The following is an 18,370-nucleotide window of genomic DNA, read 5'->3' as shown; positions in this document are numbered from 1 at the left end:
TACCTCCCACCTTCCCAATCTTCATTCTCTCAGTGTACACACGCTTGTAATTACTGGTGATTGTGCTAATGCAACCCTGAGCAAAAGCATGCTGGTACTATGGAGAGGGAAGGCGAAGAAAGTACCGTTAATTTAGGGCAATGTGCATGTGGATTATGGGGATTTTTTCTTGTCTACACCATCCTATAGATGCTCGTTAAGCATCAACCCAAACATCAGCGGCTTGTTTCCTAGGGTCTTTTTTTTTTCCCCTCCCGTGGGACTTTTTTTTTTCCCTTTACCGGATGACAAGGTGATTTGAAAAGAAATGATGGATCGCCTCGTGGACCAGCAAAAGGAGAGAAAGTGAGAAGACGACTTGTTAGTCCCGACTCTAGCCAAGGAGAAAGCTGCCTGACCCCACTTCTGCTGTGATTGCTTTTTACATAACTCTCTGCATTCACCGCAGACTGCTTCGCTCGGGGGCGGAGGGGGACACCCCAGTAAAATATCATGCCGGGCCTTCTCCGTACTTGAATCCCCTCCTTCAGCAGAGCGGGGCTTCGAAGCGTGATCATTAACTTCGGTGATCATCACTTGGTTTCTTTTGAAGGCGGCTGAACGATCTCTTTCTCAAGCTAAGGGGTTTTTTTAATTATGGTTTGTTCAGATGACATTCCCTGTTCCGCTCGCCCCCACCCCCGCGGCGTGTGCACATACACACACACACACACACTCTCCCCTTTTCATCATCAGCAAATAAAGATTAGGTGGGGAGATTATAGAAAGCGTTTTCAGTCCTGTGCTGATCTTTATTCCAGAGCCTTTGTGATGATATTGATGATGATGATGGTCAAGTGGACAGTTTGATTTTTGTGTTTGGAGCTAGTTATAAAGAATCAATATTATATCAAGGGGTAACTTTCGTGATAAAGGACTTTAACCACTCTGGCTATTCATCATAAGTCTGTAGCAAGCAGATAGGTCAAAAGAAATTATATTGCACTAAAGAGTGTGTCTTCTTATCTCTCCTATACCAGGGGAATAAGGGGACAAGCCGATCGATACAGTAGCTGCTGTATACTTCTTGCAATTATCAATAGCTGATTTTGTCTTTTGAGGCCTGCATCTATTAATACAAACTAATAATAATCTTCTGAGCATATCTGTAACCAAGGCAAAGTTTTTATACCTGCCGACACTATTTATATAGCTAGAATTAGTAGACAATATAACATTGTTTATTTGTGTGTGTGCCTGCAGTATGTATATATATATATATATATATTAATCTCACTTGTATTTTTCAGAAGCATGCAGATTTTTGCAAAGGGGCTAAGCCCACTAATTTTACATGCATGCTGCATTCCTACATGCACTTCCTGGAGTATGCACTGACAGACGTGTTGCAGTACAAATACAGGGGCTTAATATATATAGTGCCTATGCATCTATAGGTGTGAATGACATATATGTATGAGCTTTAATGTGTATTTTCTTTATAATGTCCCCCCAACGATGTGTATTACAAATGTTCCACAAAGTATTTTAAATTCTTGGTTAAATTATCAGCTGTTAGGTTAAGGAACAGAAGTGGGTGGTAATTGGAGTTTGCTATGTGCGAACATAAGCTTTTGTGTATATGAATAAATGTTTATTTAGACCCAAGGGTGTATTAAAGACCCAAGTATTAAATAAAAGGAAAAGTAACTTAAATGTTTAAGGCAAAACGTTTAGCAAAGATTTGCTGTAGACTGGTTCTATGAATCTCATGGTGGGGATAGCTGCTTTCCACAAAAAAAAAAAAATTGTAATAGAAAAGAAACATCTTTATAATTGACATTTGACATGCTGTTTGGGTTAGGCTGTGGTAGACCAAGCACAGATTTCCCTCTGATGGAAACATTTATCATCATGATTGCTGCAGAGTGGCAGGTGGTGTTATCAATTACCTCTTCTTACCAATAATAATATTAGTATGGTAATATCTTTGCTCACGTGAGAACGAATTACTGGTCAGTTGTTGCAGCTTTAAACAGAAAAAAATCTTGCTGGATTTAACCCCAGGGTCCTCAAACAAAAGTTGTGGTGCAGAAAGGAGGTGGGAAGACGATAGTTCAGCCTGCCAGGAAGAGTAGGAGATGACAGAAAATAAAGCACAAATAATTGCATGCCCCTTTGAATAAAGTTGCTGAGCAAAATAATAACTTTAAAAGACGGTAGATGGATTGCACAAAATGTCAGATCCATCTTATCCGCACGTTTGTAACTTTGACGGTTTTAAGAACAGCAACCTCGTATAAAGCATAAGTGTAGACAGAACTACTTATATGCTCTTTGTAGAGTCAATCTTGTAGATAAGCTTTCTGATGGTTTTTATAAACTCCGAATAAGGATAAAAATTAAAGCAAAAGTATAACTAGGCATCGCGTTAATGTGAAAAATAATGTACTGGTAGGTAAATGACATTATTAAGCAGGCAGAATTATAATGTGCCGCTCCTGACAATGAAAGCAACATCGCAAAAGAAGAAGACAATTAACAAATTAGATTTAATTAAGGACGGAAGAAAACCACTTTTGTGTTCCATCACTAGCAAAGTATTTCGGTGGACCCACAAGTCACGGCGAGGGAGAAGCGAGCGGGCGCTGTTTGAGTCGGAACACGCGTGACTGACAGCCCCGCAACCGCGCTCCCCGCTCGCCTGCGCGCCCCTACCTGTGTGAGTGCGCAGAGATTTACGCGGCTAAGAGATCCCATCCCCTCCCCCCCCGCCCCCCCAACTGTAGTGGCCGTGTTTTTTCGCAGCCCAACTTCAACGAACGCAGCATTACATTTTTTTTCGCCCTCGACTCCAGTAGATTAATTAAAAGGTCCGTGGAAAACTTCGCGGTGCAATGGGGAGCGAGGGAGGAGGAAGGGACCGGAGGAGACGCGTATCACTTCATAACTTTCCACTCGCCTCCCGAGCCCGCTACACTGATGGGGTTTTGCACTCAGGTCGCACAGAAAGTTTCCCCCGGCGATGCGCGCCGTGCGTGCCGGCGGTGCCTGCGCAGCCGGGGCCCCGCAGCCCTGCTCCGGCGGGGGCAGCAGCCACCCCGCTCCGCGCCGCCCGGCACCCGGCTCCGCAAGCCCCGCGCTGCGCGGCCGGCTCGCTCTCCCAGAGAAAAAAGGGGAAGGCGAGCGGCATAAGGGAAAAGAAAACCATAAAATGTATCACTTGTAACCCTAGAATATGTTAATGTCAAGAGATACAAATCTGGTAATTATGCCTTTCTTGCCTGTTGTGTTCTCCATTGTTCATTAAACATTAAAGACGGGATTATTTAATTTTCCATTTAAAGATTCTCTCACCTTCCGCAAAATCATATTAATTTTCAATCATTTTAATTTTATAAAGGACGAAGTTTTGTGTTTATAACGCTGCCAATGAGCTACCTTTCCCCCCCCCACATCGCACTTTTAAACGTTCTTCTAGAAATCGTCTGCTGTAGAGGGAACTACCAGACACCGAGCAATAGAAAACGCCAAAGTTTTGGGGGATGGGTGGTGAGGGGGGGTGGGGAATGTTGCCTCACCAACAGCAACAAATCTTTTCAAAAGATGACTGGATGAAAACTGACACATTTCAGGTACTACAGCAATTGTGGGGGAAATGTCTGGGCGAGGAGAAAGTGCGTCCTCACTCATTCCGGGCAAATATCTCAGCCAAAGAGAGCACTAGCTAAGCCTCCTCACCTAAAAAAAGTCGGGGAAAATGTCCCTCTCTGTTTTTGAAGAGGAAGTCCCATCTCCAGCTCCCTACTCACAGCTGCGGTGCTGCGGGTTACTTGAACGCCCGCAAATGCTCGCTTTCACCTGCACTCTGCCTACAGCCTAACGCAGCGCATACACACACACGCACAATGTGTTTTTCGTGTGAGTCGGGTGCAATAAATCCCTACTTCTGTCAGAAAAAAAACCATGCTCAATTAATAGGCTCGTGCCCTCCCACTTCATATTAGAAAATTGCATCATATTTCAACCATCACCATTGTCTCCAGGTGTTTTAAACGAAACACTTAGTGCGACAAAACTTTCGGCAAGGAAGGATGCACGGGAAGAAGATGCACTAGAATTTATAGGCAGTAAACAAGTTTTTTAATTGTGAAGTGGGCAGTCATTGCAAGGAGTGTCGTGTGCACATCTCCCCAAACAATAGACAGAAAAGTACAGTCGTCTAATACCAAAAAGCATTGATCTGGCGTTTCAGTGTTCTTTCCCTTAGGGGTCGTGCCCGTTTCTAACGAATACCTGCCCCACAGAAGTCGCGGATGTTGTGCATGTCAGCAAACTATCCGGAGTGGCCTAAACTGTCGCCTCTAACTTTATTTGGTTTGTCTACCAACATAAAAGCGGAGAATAAACCGAAAGCCCAGAGACAGGGTATCAGAGCTCACGAGATAAAGGGAGCTATCAGCGGGAAAGTTTACACAGAGAAGGCTCCCAAAGAAGCTGGGGTTAGTGTGTTTTAAGGACTAGGGCTGGATTACACGGGCTGGGGTGGGGGTATTAGGAGGAAATCCCTTTCACTGATCCCCGGCCCCATGCGCGGAGCTGCCCGCCTCCCTCCCGCGGCCGGCAAGGTGGGCTGCGCCTCCGCGCCCCTGCAAGGGTCGGCGCCGGGGCCACTCCGCCGAGCGCGGCACGGGGCGGGGGTCGGCGGGGCCGGGTCGTGACAAACATATTAGAAAAAAAAAAAAGAAAGAAAGAGAGAAAGAGAGAAAGAAAGAGAGAAAGAGAGAAAGGAAGAAAAAATTTAAAAAAAAGGAAAGCAAAACAAAACGGTGGAGGTGGCCGCAGGAGCCGCTGAAGGAACCCCCCGCCCCCGAAAGCGCACATGCAGAGCGCAGAGCCGCGGGCAGGACAGTGCGCGCACTGCGGGCCCCTGCGCGGTGCGGCGCCGCGGCGATCGGCGACGGTGGGGTGCATCCTAGCGGCGGCTGGCTGCCATGGGAGCGGGCTGGCCGCGCTCCACACTCGCCCCGGCCCAGGGGGAGGCGGGCAGGGACGGCCACGGAAGCGGCAACTTGTGGCGGCGGCCGGGGAGACGGACCCGCTGCGCGGCCCAGGGGCCGCCCGCCTCCCCGGGGGACGGACGGGGCGGGAGGGACGCGAGTCGGCGGGACGGGCGGGGAAGGCTCGGCCCGGCTCCCGGGCAACTTGAAATGCGATAAGAGTGGAAAGCGGGGGGTGGGGGGGAGGGAAGTCTCTCCCCACCCCACCCCCCTCACTTTTACAAAAAAAAGGGGGGGCCTGGGAGAAAAGCCGCTGTTGGGAAAGTGCGTGCGGAGAGGGAGGCTCGGCGGCGGTGGGGAGCGGATCGGGCTGCGGGGCTGGGGGCAGCCCCGGCGGCAGCCCCGGCAGCGCGGCACAGGAGGCGGAGGAGGAGGAGGAGAGTAGGAGGAGCTGCCGTGTGACCCGCTCCGCTCCCAAACTTGAAAGTTTATCTGCCCGAAATCAAGAGCGGCCGCGGTGCGCGCAGCGCTCCTTGGCACGGAGCAGAGGCAAGCGACCGGCGGAGCCGCCGCGCAGGGAGCAGCTGGCGGCGCCGCTGAGAACGAGGCAAGGCAGGGGAGGGGGGGATCAGCCGGCGACAACAACAACAGCCACCCCCACCCCCCAAAATTGGGAGACGATCCATACTATTTGCTGGAGACCAAGGACTTGCTCATCGGCGTACACGCGAGCCCGCTGTCATTAGCTAACAGGACACACGGCTGAGCCGGGGGGGTGGGTGGGCGGAAGGGTGAGGAGTGTCACAAAAAGTCATTACAACCTGAGAGAGAGAGGGAGAAAGAAAAAAACTTCCTACCAATGGACAACAGGAAGTGACCACCACCACCAACGGGGAGTCTCTGCTTGGAGAAAGAAGCTGCAAGACAAAGAAGAAGGAAGGAGAGGTGAAAGACAAAACTGCCCAAGGTCTTCTGCTTGTGCGTGCGTGCGCTTTCGAGAGCGGAGAGAACAAAAGTCAGCCGGGAAGGGGAGACAGAAAGAGCGACGGGAAAGGAGACAGGATGGAGGAAGAGCTAAAGAGAAGCATATGAAGATCAAGGCGAAAGAGCAGTACAACGCCGAAAAAGAAAGCACACCGAAAAGAAAAGGAAAAGGCATACACAAAAGTTTCTTTTCCTCCTGGGAAGAAATTACTCACACACAGAAATCAGATGCCTTGCAGCCCAACTTCTGGGGAAAGCGAGACCGAGAGAGCAGAGGACGCAGAGTGATGTGAAGAAAGAGAAAGGAAAAAAAAAGCAGAAAGCAGAGAGCAGAGCAAAAGAAACTGAGGGACGGGGGGGAAGAAAGCACGACAGACAGAAAAGAGAAGATCGTGACCTTTCCCAACAAGTGAACCTTGCACATATGTTGTGTAAAGTGTGTGCAAAACAGATTCCCTCCTGCGTGGTGCGTGTGTGCGTCGCTGCTGCCGCCGCTGCTGCCGCTGCCGCCGCCACCGACGCGGTTAGTGCCTCTCGCAGGCGGCGCTGCCGGTGCCGGGGAGACGCATCATTTGGCGGAGCGAAGCGGCTAATTGCGGAGCCCCGTCCTTCATTTACATATGCAGCCTGAGTCCGCTGGAGCCGCGCCAATCCGCGCTCGCCCCCAGCACCATTAATCGCCATGCATTATTCACAATCATAATTACTGAGCCCCATGCGCGCTGCGCGCAGCCGCCCCAGCCCGCCGCCCCGCGCACTCCCTGCCGCCCCGCGCACACCCCGCCCGGCTCATCCCCTGCTCGCTCACCCGCTCACCCGCGCACTCACTCACTCACTCCCAGTTTGGCTGGCTGGTTAGCCTTGCTTTTTTTTTTTTTTTTTTTTTCCCCCGGGGTGTTGGTTGCCTTTTCTGTTATTTGTTTGGTTTGTTTTGCAACTCGACTTTTATTTGTGAACAGTTATTTGCAGTCCCCAAACCCCCTTCGTTCCCAATTCCTTCCCCCCTCCTTGCCACCTCCACGTCGCTGATGCCTCTGCAAAAAGCAGAGTCAAGACGGCTCAGTTAGCAGCATGTCTCGTCGAAAGCAAGCGAAACCCCAGCATCTCAAATCGGACGAAGAGCTACAAGCAGAGGTAGTTTCTGAGCACGGTAAGGACTTCCGTCGCCTGTTTATCCTTCTCTCTCTCTCCCTCTCCCTCTTTTTGTGAGTGTGTTTCGGATGGAGATAGGTGAATTTATGGTGATGATGAACATGGGAGCGCAATTACTCTGCAGCGGGAGAATGGGAATTAGAGCAGCCGGGGGAAGAGGCAACGGAACTGAGAAGTTCGCAGTTTAGCCAAGTTTCTGCAGCCCACCCCCTGCCTAAGCAGCCCTCCCAGCAGCAACCTCCCGGCCTTCCCAGCGCTTTGATCGCTGCTGGGCTCGGCGGCGGGGCTCGGCCCTCCCTCCCCACTCACCCGAGCTGGAGCAGCTGCAGGAACGGGCGTCCCGGAGCAGCGCCTGCCTCCTCCTCCTCCTCCTCCTCCTCTCCGCTGCGCTCCTTCTCTCTGTGTTATTGGGTATCCCCTTTTCCCCCCCTCCTGCTCCCTCCCGGCGGAGTCTCGGAGCGGACAGAACCCGCGTTCCGCTCGCCCCTCCGGCGGCAGGAAAGTTGGGGCGGCCGGGGCCGGGGTGCCCTGCCCGGGGCCCAGGGAGGTCCCACGGGCGGCCGGGCCCTGGGGCAGCCCTACTGCGGTCGCTGCCCGGGGATGCCCTCGCGGCCCCGGGTCGGCCGCCCAGGCTGCGAGGGCTGCCCCGGGCGCTGCTCCCGTTCGCCCCGGGGGACCGGGGGGGACCGCGGTAGGAGCGGGCAGGGCCGCTCGGGTGCACGGGGCCAGAGGAGTTGGTTTCATTATTTTCGAGACGATTCAACAGCAGCCTTTAGCCTTCCCCCCTGCGCTGCCTTCCCCCCTTCGCCTCCTGGCTCTGCTGCGACAGTAATTATTATCAGTGGTAGGTGACACGGAGTGCCACCGCCGCCGCCAGCCCTTGTCGCGCCGGCTGTAAGCAGTGGGAAAGGGTTATTTTCTCGCCCATCCGCCATTCCTCGGTTCCTCCCCACACGCAGGCACACGCACACTTGCTTTTATGCATCTGGGCTGCCAGGCTGCTAGTGAACAAGTGTCCAAAGCTGGAGAGATTTGGACTGTAATCCTGCTTTATTTCCACTTTGCTGTAATTTTCTTTTCGGGAATAGGGCTTCAGGCTTCTTCCTTTTTTTTTTTTTTTTTTTAATTAGTTTTAATTTCCTTAGTAGTCCCTGGCACTGCAGCATGCAAAGGCACATCACAGCCCATGCTCTCTTCTCCTGGACTAAGTTGAGAGCTTCCACTTGAAAGTTTTTCTTTTCCTCTTTACGTAGAGCCCACTGATTTCTTAGTTTCTTGCATAACCAAGCGGGATCCCAAATGTTTTCTGCTTTCTGTGTAGGCCCCTTGCTCCACTATATTATCTCCTCTCTCTCTCTCTCCCCCTTAGAAAAGGAAAACAAAAAAGTCCTTCTCCTGCTTTAAAACTATAATTACTCTTAGGTTGCATCTGTGGGGAGAGAAAGGCAGCAAAGTTGAAGCTTGAGGAGGATTTTGACTATTGTATCTGAACTTTACAGCCCTGAAGCTTAAGGCAGCGTGAATCCACTTCATAAGGTTAAAACATCTGTCAGACTGGGAAATTATTAAGCTTTCCACTCCTTCCCAGAGTGTTTGGGGAGGCAGGGAGCAAGTTCCACACCATCCAAAACTGCTAAGGGGGTTCCTGCCCCTGCTCCAGGAAAACCTACTTTGGTTGACAATAACAGCCACACAGAGAAATGCTTCCTTCTGTCATAGTGGAGGAGCAAAGCTGTGCATTTTCATTTTTTTTTTCCTTAGGAAACTGTGGTCGTGTAAAATAAATTAATATAGACAAGCAGATAAGAATTAGTATTTTTTTATGAAAGCAAGATTTGTTGAGCCCATCTCTGTTGGCTTGGACTCTAGGTCCAAGAATTTATCATTAGCATTATAAACTTTTACATGCTCTGAATCCATTTCAATACAGGAAAATAAAACCCCACTACTTCATTATGACACTCCTGGTGAGTTAATAAGTTGAAAAAAATTGTTAAACTAGGTTTTTGTTTTGTTTTGTGAATCTTATCTATGTAGCCATGTCACCCGAGATTAGAACAAGAGATATGCTAAAAAGAAACGCTTGCATATGGTGGGTAGATTAAGGACAAAGAATCTTTTTGTCATGGAAATGGGGTTTTTTTTCCCCTTTTTGGGGGGGTTTTGTTTTGTTTACTTCATCACATAGAATTTCTCACACTTGGTTTGTTTTGTATTGCCCTCAATGACTACATGATCAAATGAATGGATTTATTTCTGCCGAATGAGAAAGACAGTCTTTCCATCAAAAGGACTACATTGCATCCCAGTGAGGAATTTTAAAGCGTTATTATTGTGGTCCCTGAATAGCACAAAATCGGCTTTCACAGCAGCCCTAAAATGCAACAATGTAAAAATACTTTTCAGCCTTAGAAGGCTGTTATCAAAATGCACTATTTTTCCTTCTATTAAAACATATTTTAATTAATAGAATAAAACCCTTGATGGCTAACAATTAACACGCTAAAGTTGGGTTTGCACTTTCATTTGAGAAATGTGACCAAGGTGGAGACAAACTACAGGAGCAGAGGGCTACCTAGTGCACATTAGTGTAATGTAAATCATTTACACATTATATTAGGAAGCCTGACGATTGCCATTCTTGAAATGGCAATTTTAGAGGCCAGATATAATGAGAGTTCCAAATCTCGTGAATTAAAACACTTCTTGTCAAATCAGTGTTCTTCGTTTCTGTTCACAGCTGTGATCAAGATATTGCTACAGTTCCTGAGTATATTTTGCAACAGGCCAAAAATAGTTCACACAGCGCAAGAATATTTGTCATTTTAAGAAAGCAAGCTGTTTAAGCAGTATTATTTCATATGTGTAGCCTTTTCACTCATTTTGCTCCTTGTCTCCAAAGAAGTTAATGCAAGACTAAGCAAATGAAGCTTAGTATTAATTTAATGAAATCATGTTTAATGTCACCTCAAAATAGATTTTATAAAATGAAGCATTTAAAAATTAATGTCCCATAAATGTAATCTTCACAATGAAGGGACATTCATAGCAACAGAGAGAAACATGGAAGTTTGGGGTGCAGGATGGAAGACAAACATTAGGCCGGGTTTTAAGTTGACTGGTCACAGCAGAACTTTCATGCTAATGTTATCACAAAAGTTTTAGAATCTAAACAAATAATTTTATAGCCAGTTTGGGTTACAGCATAACAAAACTGCCTTCAAACAGGACATTGTCATGGTGGTGAGAAACTGTTGGAAATCTGAAGACAATTAGTTTGTCATCAACTACAGATATACACTCGAAATTGTTTGAAATTGTTAATCAAAAGTGAAATGCTAAAAATATATTTTAAAATAATTTTGAAAAGAAATGTTAACAAGCAGCTGATGGCCATATATTTCTTGAATAATTGCAATGTAGAAGAGTAGACAAAAATATGTATTAAAACCCCTACAATCTGAGGTTGCTAAATGAGAAGATCTGCTGGAAATAATTTAAAAACAGCAGCAGCAGGACTCAGATGACTGCCTGTAGAATACAATAATCTCAGTTTCTCAGTAAATGTAACGCATTGTAATAGCTGGAATTACATTTCTAATACACTTGCTTAATTCAACAGATTACAAATGAATCAGAATTGTAGATACAATAAACATTCCTCAACTCCATTTAATTTTAAAATTAAACCATAGACATAGCATTTGTATTTTTAAGGTAGGGATAATAGAAAGTATTTTGTTTGTTTGTGGGAGTTTTGTTTGGTTTTTTAAAATTATTATTACTATGGTTGGGTTTTTGGTTTGGTTTTTTTTTGTTAGGTTTTTTTTTGTGCTGAAAAGTGATTCTTATAGTGTGCAAGTGAGGTTCTGGTAAAAGTGATGACAAATGGTGCTTTGGACTTCTTCATGTGAAGTTTCTGGCAAAGATGTATTATTGTTTAGCCTGAGGTGGAAGGGATACCTTGTAGTGAACTGTGTAAAAAGAGTTTTCTAATGTGCCTTTTTCAGTCATTTTTTAAAATACTGGACCTCTTTTTTCTCCCATTCTTCAATACATACAGTATAGTCTAAACTAATCGATCTATTTCATCTTGGTAAAGTGGGAATGGGCTGTGCAGTTTTGGGCAGTTTGGTGACTGCACTTAGTATTCTTCTGGAGTATGTCCAGAGACACACAGGCTCAGCTACAGCAAAGACACAGCTCAGTATGTAGCAGCCAGCCTCATGCAAGTGTGGTCACTCCATCTGCATATAGGGTGGCTTAAAACAAATTTTGGGGGGACATTCCTCCGTATGAAATTGAGCTATTCTCTGTTGCTTAGACACTGTTGGATTTCAAACTTGAGAAGTCACAAGCAGCCGTCAGCAAACATAAAACTTATGTGATTTTTGCAAATGTTTGTTCTGAGGCAAGTGTAAGAGAAGGCTTTTTGTTTTGAAAAATAAAGGCCAAATTAGTATGGCTATAAATTGTCCCTTTGATTAGAAATGGTAATTGAAACTTGATATAAATACTTTTGCCATTACAGTAGAGACTTCATGTTCAAACTATGTAACATCTGTGTTTGTGTAATTTTAAAAATACTCTGCACCGAATTGTGTTGGCCATAGAAAAATATTTGCAAAAATAAGGAAATTACAGCAAACGGCCAATTTGCTGATATATGTATAACAATGGAAGTAGACAAAACTGGGTCAGATTTTATCTAGGGATTCTGGTCTTGAAGTCTTACATCTCCTGAGGCAGACATTAAGACACTTTTTTCAGAGTGAAAGGAAGGAAATTTTGAAAGGTGTTTGTTTAAATTCTGTGTAATTAAGCTATTAATATGCATACATTTAGCTGTTGAAAATTACTTTTCCTTGCCTAAGATAGAGGAAAAGCTTCAATTCAAAAAACATGTTATATTAGAAAAAGTGTAAAAATAAACTAATTAATAAAGACTATTAGTGCCATTTGAAAAATAGTCCGAGTCCTGGGAAGATTTTCCTGATATCTCTCCTTCATTTGATTTGTTGTCTGCCAAACATAGACAAGCATATCTGTTTACGATCCAGCAGCCAGGGCATGAGTCAATCACTTTTGCTGATAATAAACCAGGTCAGGCATGACATTAAAATAGTTAAGTACTGACACAGTTTCTGCAATAAAGCATATAAAAATAATTTATTTTATTGTATTGTATTTGTAAAATGAGAGTAATTGTCTACATTTTTTTCCCAGAGGAAGCACTAGTAAATCTAGTTCTAGCAGTACATTCATATTGAATTTTATATATCGATGTCAATCCTGCTTCTTTTACACTCTTAAAATTTCCCACTAAATGTAGTGAAGGTTGTCCATTAATTCAAAAAAGGGAATTTAGGCCAAAATGTACTTTTAGGAGCTGGTTCAGTTATAGTGCTGTTAGACCTAGAGAACGTTTCTTCTTATCAAGAAAATACCCTTCAAAACCATGAAGGCCAGAAAGATAGATGTTTTTAAGGGTGATAGAAAAGCTTAATGCAACACATTTGAAAAATCTGTTTATTTTGAGCTAAAACGTGAAGAGATAGAGGATTAAAGAGAGGCGGCTTTATTATTTCCTTGCTATATTTAGGGTGCAAAAAGCGAGCACACTTGAACAATATTTATAATTACAGTGTAAACTAAATCTTTACAAAAAGCGCTTCTGAAATGCTTATTGCCACTTTTTTTTTTACTGGCGCGTGTGGTGTGTTCCTCCTCCCGCACCCCCAGTTTCATCACTCTCCCCTCCTCCCCTAGAAATCCGAAAGCTATCACAGGCTGCAAAAGGAATACCGAAGATATTTCCAAACTTGGGATCCAGGGAGGGAGGGCCGGGCGCAGGGCCGGGCGCAGGTGGGCGCTGCGCCGCTGGCTCGCACCGCGGGAGCTCGGCCGGGGAATGCCGGCCAGAAGGTGGGACCGGGGAGCGCCGGAAAGCTTCCCCAGGTCTCCTCTCCCTGAGGGTGGGTAGTTAGAAGTGCTTTGACAAGGCTTGCTGATTTAACCTTTGCCTGCTTTGCCCTGCCAGGGGTGGCCACTAGATGTCAAGCTCATAATACAATTAGTACATCTGTGCAGTTGACCTTGGCAGCGCAGCTCACCACTGTTCTGTTAAGTGTTAACACTGAATTTGAGTGTTAACTAGAGATCCCTCGGAGTTTGCTACATGCTGTACAGCTTATCAAATGCCCATCTAGTTCAGCACAAGTGTTTACAGTCCTTAAAGTAGGAAAAAGATTTTCTTATGTGAAGCCCAGCATCTTGAGCTGCTTAATTAACCCTGCAGGTGCTGCTGTATTTTTGTTCCAGATAATCAAAACTGACTCGTCATTCAGCGTTTCAGTAGACCCTTTCTCCTGGTGCCATTCCATAGCTTTCATTTATGAATTTGTTGATGCACTAATGACTCCAAAGCTGGAAATGATGAAAGCCAAAGGATTTGTCTAGATCGTTATGGCTTTGCTATCCTGGGCAGTACTGCAGTGTATGGAATGGTGAAGGACAAAAATGACTGAGCTGCACAACTGGCATTGAACTGTGCCAGGTTTGCTCTTTCAAGTACTCCTGGTTGTGAGTAATTTTACTCAGAGTCCGGAACTAGTAAATTCAGTTTTGAGATATTTAGTAGATGAAGGATTTGGTCCTCACATCAATTCCTTGTCTTGCAAGCCTCCAAAACCAAATTTGTCTTCCTTTCTGTGCTTGCTCAAAAAGTGATTGGCTTCATTAATTCATGCAGGGTGTTAGAGTTGTGTAGTTTAGGATGTAGTTAATTATGCACTTTCCAAGGAGAGCGATGCAGAATCTCTATGAATCAGATGCAGAATCCCCCTCTTTCTTCTAGTTTAGTTGGTTTGGTTTTTCAATTTTTTTCATATCAGCTGTGTTAGAAGTATTTACCTCGATTTTTTTTTTTTTTAGGATTCCAAATTAAACTTGATGCATTCCAACTAAACTTAATTCCCACAGACACCCACATTATTTGTGCATGAATTTTGCCCAACCTGAAATTATTGTACCTATGCCATAACAGCCAACCGAGTAGCTGTTTATATGACTTTGAAAAACATGGCACAGGTCTTATTTAATATGATATCTTGCGCAGATATTACAAATAATTTGTGAAGCTTGCATCTGTTCCACATCTGCGTCCACAGAGAAAGGCCCCAGTGTTTGATATAGTGAAGTGCTTCGCTGCACAGATTAGAAACTGCAAATGTTTTAACCAGAGTACAGCTAGTGCCTGTGCCACAGGTGGCTGTTACTCAACAAATTCTGAGATTCAGGCTACTGAATAGATCTAACCGAGTGTGCCATGTCAGCACCGGGTTTTGCATAGCAACAGTGCCCTCCACTGTTCAAAGCCATGCTAACAGCTTTTGTGGGCTGAGAAAAAAGACAGAAAATTTTTCTTTTGAGTCTGGAATTTCTTCTACATTGTTAAACACAGTAGGGGTCTCTATTTGTCTCCTCCTGTTTCACAGCTTGGGCTCAGTATGTGATAATTCATCTTTCTTTATGGGATTCAAAGCTATCATAAAGAGTTAAAAAGAATTAATTTGCAAGAAAATAAACGTGTTTTAACAATTTAAGAAAACTTTCTTTAACAGCTCTGTCAATTGTAAGAGATGATAGAGCTAAGAAAAAGGTAGTACTGTTCTTCTCCAGAATCAATATGTTGCTACAAGACTACTGTTTCCAAATTAATATAATTTTAAAATAAATTTATGTTGTTTTTTTTTTTTTAGTATATGTTGTTACTTTATTTAATCTGTGCTTGGAGGAAAATAAGTATTCTGATGATAGGATAATTGTCCTGTATCAGTGCAATAGGCTCAGAGTTTTGTTTATAATAGTGCTTGTTTAAATATACAAAATGCTGCAAGTTGCACTTTGAAATAATTATTGGATTTGCATGTGAGAGCATTTTATACATCTGTCTTTATAGTTGGCACACATTTTAGCTTCAGCTGATGCTAACATATGCATTTTTTCTGAAACTTCTTCACAGTTTTTACACTGCTTCTCAGTGGTTTTTTATTTTCCTGAAAGAAATTACTACATTTAGAAAATATTAATTAACTCTCCATTGGAGAGCTCTGAATGTAGAAAAAAATAGTGATTCATTCAACACTCTTTCATGTTTTCATTTGTATTATTGTGTATAGTCTAAAAAGAAGCTTCAGAAAATATTTCACTCCCACATTTGTTGGATTCCTATTTGTTTGAATGCCTCAGGAAGGTATCAGCAATTTAGAATATGTGCAAGCCTAACAAAACATTGATTCTCTTACTTGATTTTACCCAAGTAAATCACATATTCCATGACATAGAATAACAGAAAAACAAAATACTGAATAATCAGAGATAATTTTATTGTAACAGTCCTTATTTAATATAATTGAAAAGGCTCTTTTCAGTTAATTTACTTGTATGGAACTAGAACTGATTTACCATGGGACAAAATGAAAAGATTCTGGAGCAAAAATTAAACACAGTATTTGCTTGAGACTTTTTCCACACTGGAAGCAGTTAGTCCTAAGAAAGGGGGCATTTAATAAGCAGCATACATTTTAAGACTTGACCTGACTAGCATGTGATGCTTAATTTCAGTCTGTTTCACAAAAGTAAATAGCAACATTTTTGAAGCACCCATTCATTATATTTTCCCTTCACATCATGTAAGCTCCCCTCTCACACAGAGGAGAAAGATCTATCCCGGCAATAAAAATTCAGAACTACTAAAGCCAGGTTTACAAACCCTCTGTGTGTGTAATCAGCAGTTGTTGGATACACATTTGAAGGGACTTTTTTTTCTCAGCTCTGCACATTTCCCAAAGGTGACTAAAGGAGCCATGGCACCCTTTGATCTGTCTCCCTTCTAGGGCACTGAGGAAGCAGGCTAACACCATCCTCCTCACTCCTGCCTGGAAAGTGTTTGGTGTGTACGCTTAGTTAGGGGCACAGAGCAAAGCCTCCTGGCATCAACTCCTTGTACTCCCCTTACTGAGTCACCAGAGCACCTGAATGGCTTCAGGTATCATCACCCCAAAGTGCCTTCATCAAAATGCCTTTGTTTGAATTTCTGTGGGCTAATTTTGGGGCCAGAGCTCGGTGGTGCAAAGTGCCAGCACTGCTGGAGCCACCGTGGCCCCATGGGCTGGTACCTGCTCAGGAGCTCGCCTCGGGTACCATCTGAGAGATGCTGCCTGAGATTTTTCACCTGCTTTCACAGGGGAAACTTGATGTGCTGTAATTCATCTTGCATCCCATAGCAGCTTCAGATTAGTGTGTTAGCTGTTAGACTACTAATGAGAAAAAGAAAATAACTGAGAAGTTATTAGTGGCTGAGATCCTGACTGCTTGACAAAACTCCCATTCAACACCTTTTGTGTAACTAAGAACTGTAAAATTCAACCCATATCTGTAAGATTAAGCAAGTGCTTGTTTAATTCTGCCAAAGTCCTTGAAAATTTTTACTGTATCACATCCTCACTGTAATAACAAAGGTTATTGTTTCTCTTCAGGAAATTTAAAGGAAAGAGATTAAGTTTTTCACTACCTAACAAATTCTATCACTTTGTAATATATCAGAAAGTAAAAACAAGCTATAAAGCATAAATAAATGTGGAAAAATTCTATGCTTTCCTGCAATAGACATATTCTGTGATTAAGAAACCAAAGTTAATTTGTAACTTAGTATTTTAGCATTTAACATTTTTAATATTCTGAATTAGTGATTAAATTTTGGTATAGATTTCTGTCATTCATAAAGTGACTGAGTTTTAACAAAGAATCAAAACCAGCCTTTTATGTAGAATGCTTTTAAGCTTTAGTCCCTGTTGAATTCAGTGAGGACTTACACTTCAAAAGCAACAACAAATACAGTGCCTTAGTGCTTTCATATCAGTATGTACTACTGAAAGGGATGTTAGAAATTGCATTTGTGAAATACAGAGGCAATGTCCATTTGTCCAGTACAGGTATACATTGCAAAATATTTATCAGTTGTTATTTTTAGTCTTTCTTGTTTTACCCTTGGAAGCGCTTGTTTGCACGGCTAGTTTGTACTCTTTCAATCCTATTAAATTCAGCACTGTCTCAGATGTGAATAAAGGGTACTCCTTTGAGTAGGACTTGTTGGATTGAGACCACAGGCTGTCATTCTGTGAAGCATCTTAGTAGCCTCAGCATGCTGTGCAGGAAAGTACCATCACCCATGGCAAAGCAGCATTTACTTTCATGCCATTTTTGTGTCCCCTGCTTGCCTGCCTGTCCAAGGAAGTGAAGCTTTGAGAGAGATTTGTTTGATTGTTTGTTTTTTAAGCCAGAATAATTTATCCGAAATAGAAAGTGCTGTGATGAAATTCATAGTATGTCTAGTTTGAGGTTGAACTGGAGGGAAGAAAACCCCTAGCAGCTCTTTGGCACTATTTGAAATATTTTTCTAAAAGAGTCCTTAACTATTTCAAGGCAGATGGATGATGAGGTGAATGAACTTGGATCAGTCATTTGAAAAGTATTCTCACTATTTTTAAGGTATGGGAGTTGAGCAAAGGAGAGCTGTAGGTCCCCACTTCGTACAGGCAGGAGCCCGGTCTCCCTGAGACAGCACAAAATGAACCACTTATTTCGTTGAGAGCAGAGCTGAGCACTGATTATCCAAGAAATAACTATACTGCTGCATTCCTCATGTACTTTTTCACAAATTATATTTCAAATGCAAACTGCTGTTTCTTTGAGTTTGAGAACAAGTACACTAGCCTGCTTATTATTTTGAAATGCTGAGCAGGTCCACATCGATACCTCCTGGTAGTGGGCACCAGTATTTAAGGTTGCTTTGGAAAGCTCACGTGTTATATGTACTTGCTTTGATACATGGAGATCATGAGACTGTCTTCCAATGCATAAAATAATGCCTGTTTTGGTCCTAGATGTTCACATTTGGGCTTAGTCATCACTATATAGTGTCTCAAATCATTAGCTTTCTGGTGTTTGATCAGCTCATTCTAGATCAGAGGACCGCCATATTTGAATGGCTATATTGCCTGAATCCATCACTAATTACTGAAACCTTTTGTGCGAGGTTTGTTTAGAGAAAGCCCTCCTTAAACAAAAGAATACCGATATATAGATAAAAGCTGGAAGGGCACCTACAAAGTTGCAGCTTCTTTATGGATCAATCCTCCTTTGCAATCACTTAGTAGCAATATTTGAAGTACTAGTTGTAATAATAATCATAA

The 18,370-nt window shown here is 43.7% G+C and overlaps 1 protein-coding gene across 2 annotated transcripts in view; it reads left to right on the top strand.

The window, feature by feature from the left end:
* The first annotated feature begins 6,872 nt into the window (after positions 1-6,872).
* Positions 6,873-18,370, top strand: part of SALL3 (spalt like transcription factor 3) — a 20,326-nt gene continuing 8,828 nt past the window's right edge. For both annotated transcript variants that reach the window (XM_066557893.1, XM_066557884.1), the window contains exon 1: positions 6,873-7,113. In XM_066557893.1, coding sequence (XP_066413990.1) covers positions 7,035-7,113 — 79 coding nt within the window. In that variant the 5' untranslated portion in view covers positions 6,873-7,034. The remainder of the gene's footprint in view (positions 7,114-18,370) is intronic.

The sequence above is a fragment of the Molothrus aeneus genome, chromosome 1 (genome assembly GCF_037042795.1).
Source record: "Molothrus aeneus isolate 106 chromosome 1, BPBGC_Maene_1.0, whole genome shotgun sequence".
NCBI classification, from domain to species: Eukaryota; Metazoa; Chordata; class Aves; order Passeriformes; family Icteridae; genus Molothrus; species Molothrus aeneus.
This window is presented reverse-complemented; position numbering and strand designations above follow the sequence as displayed.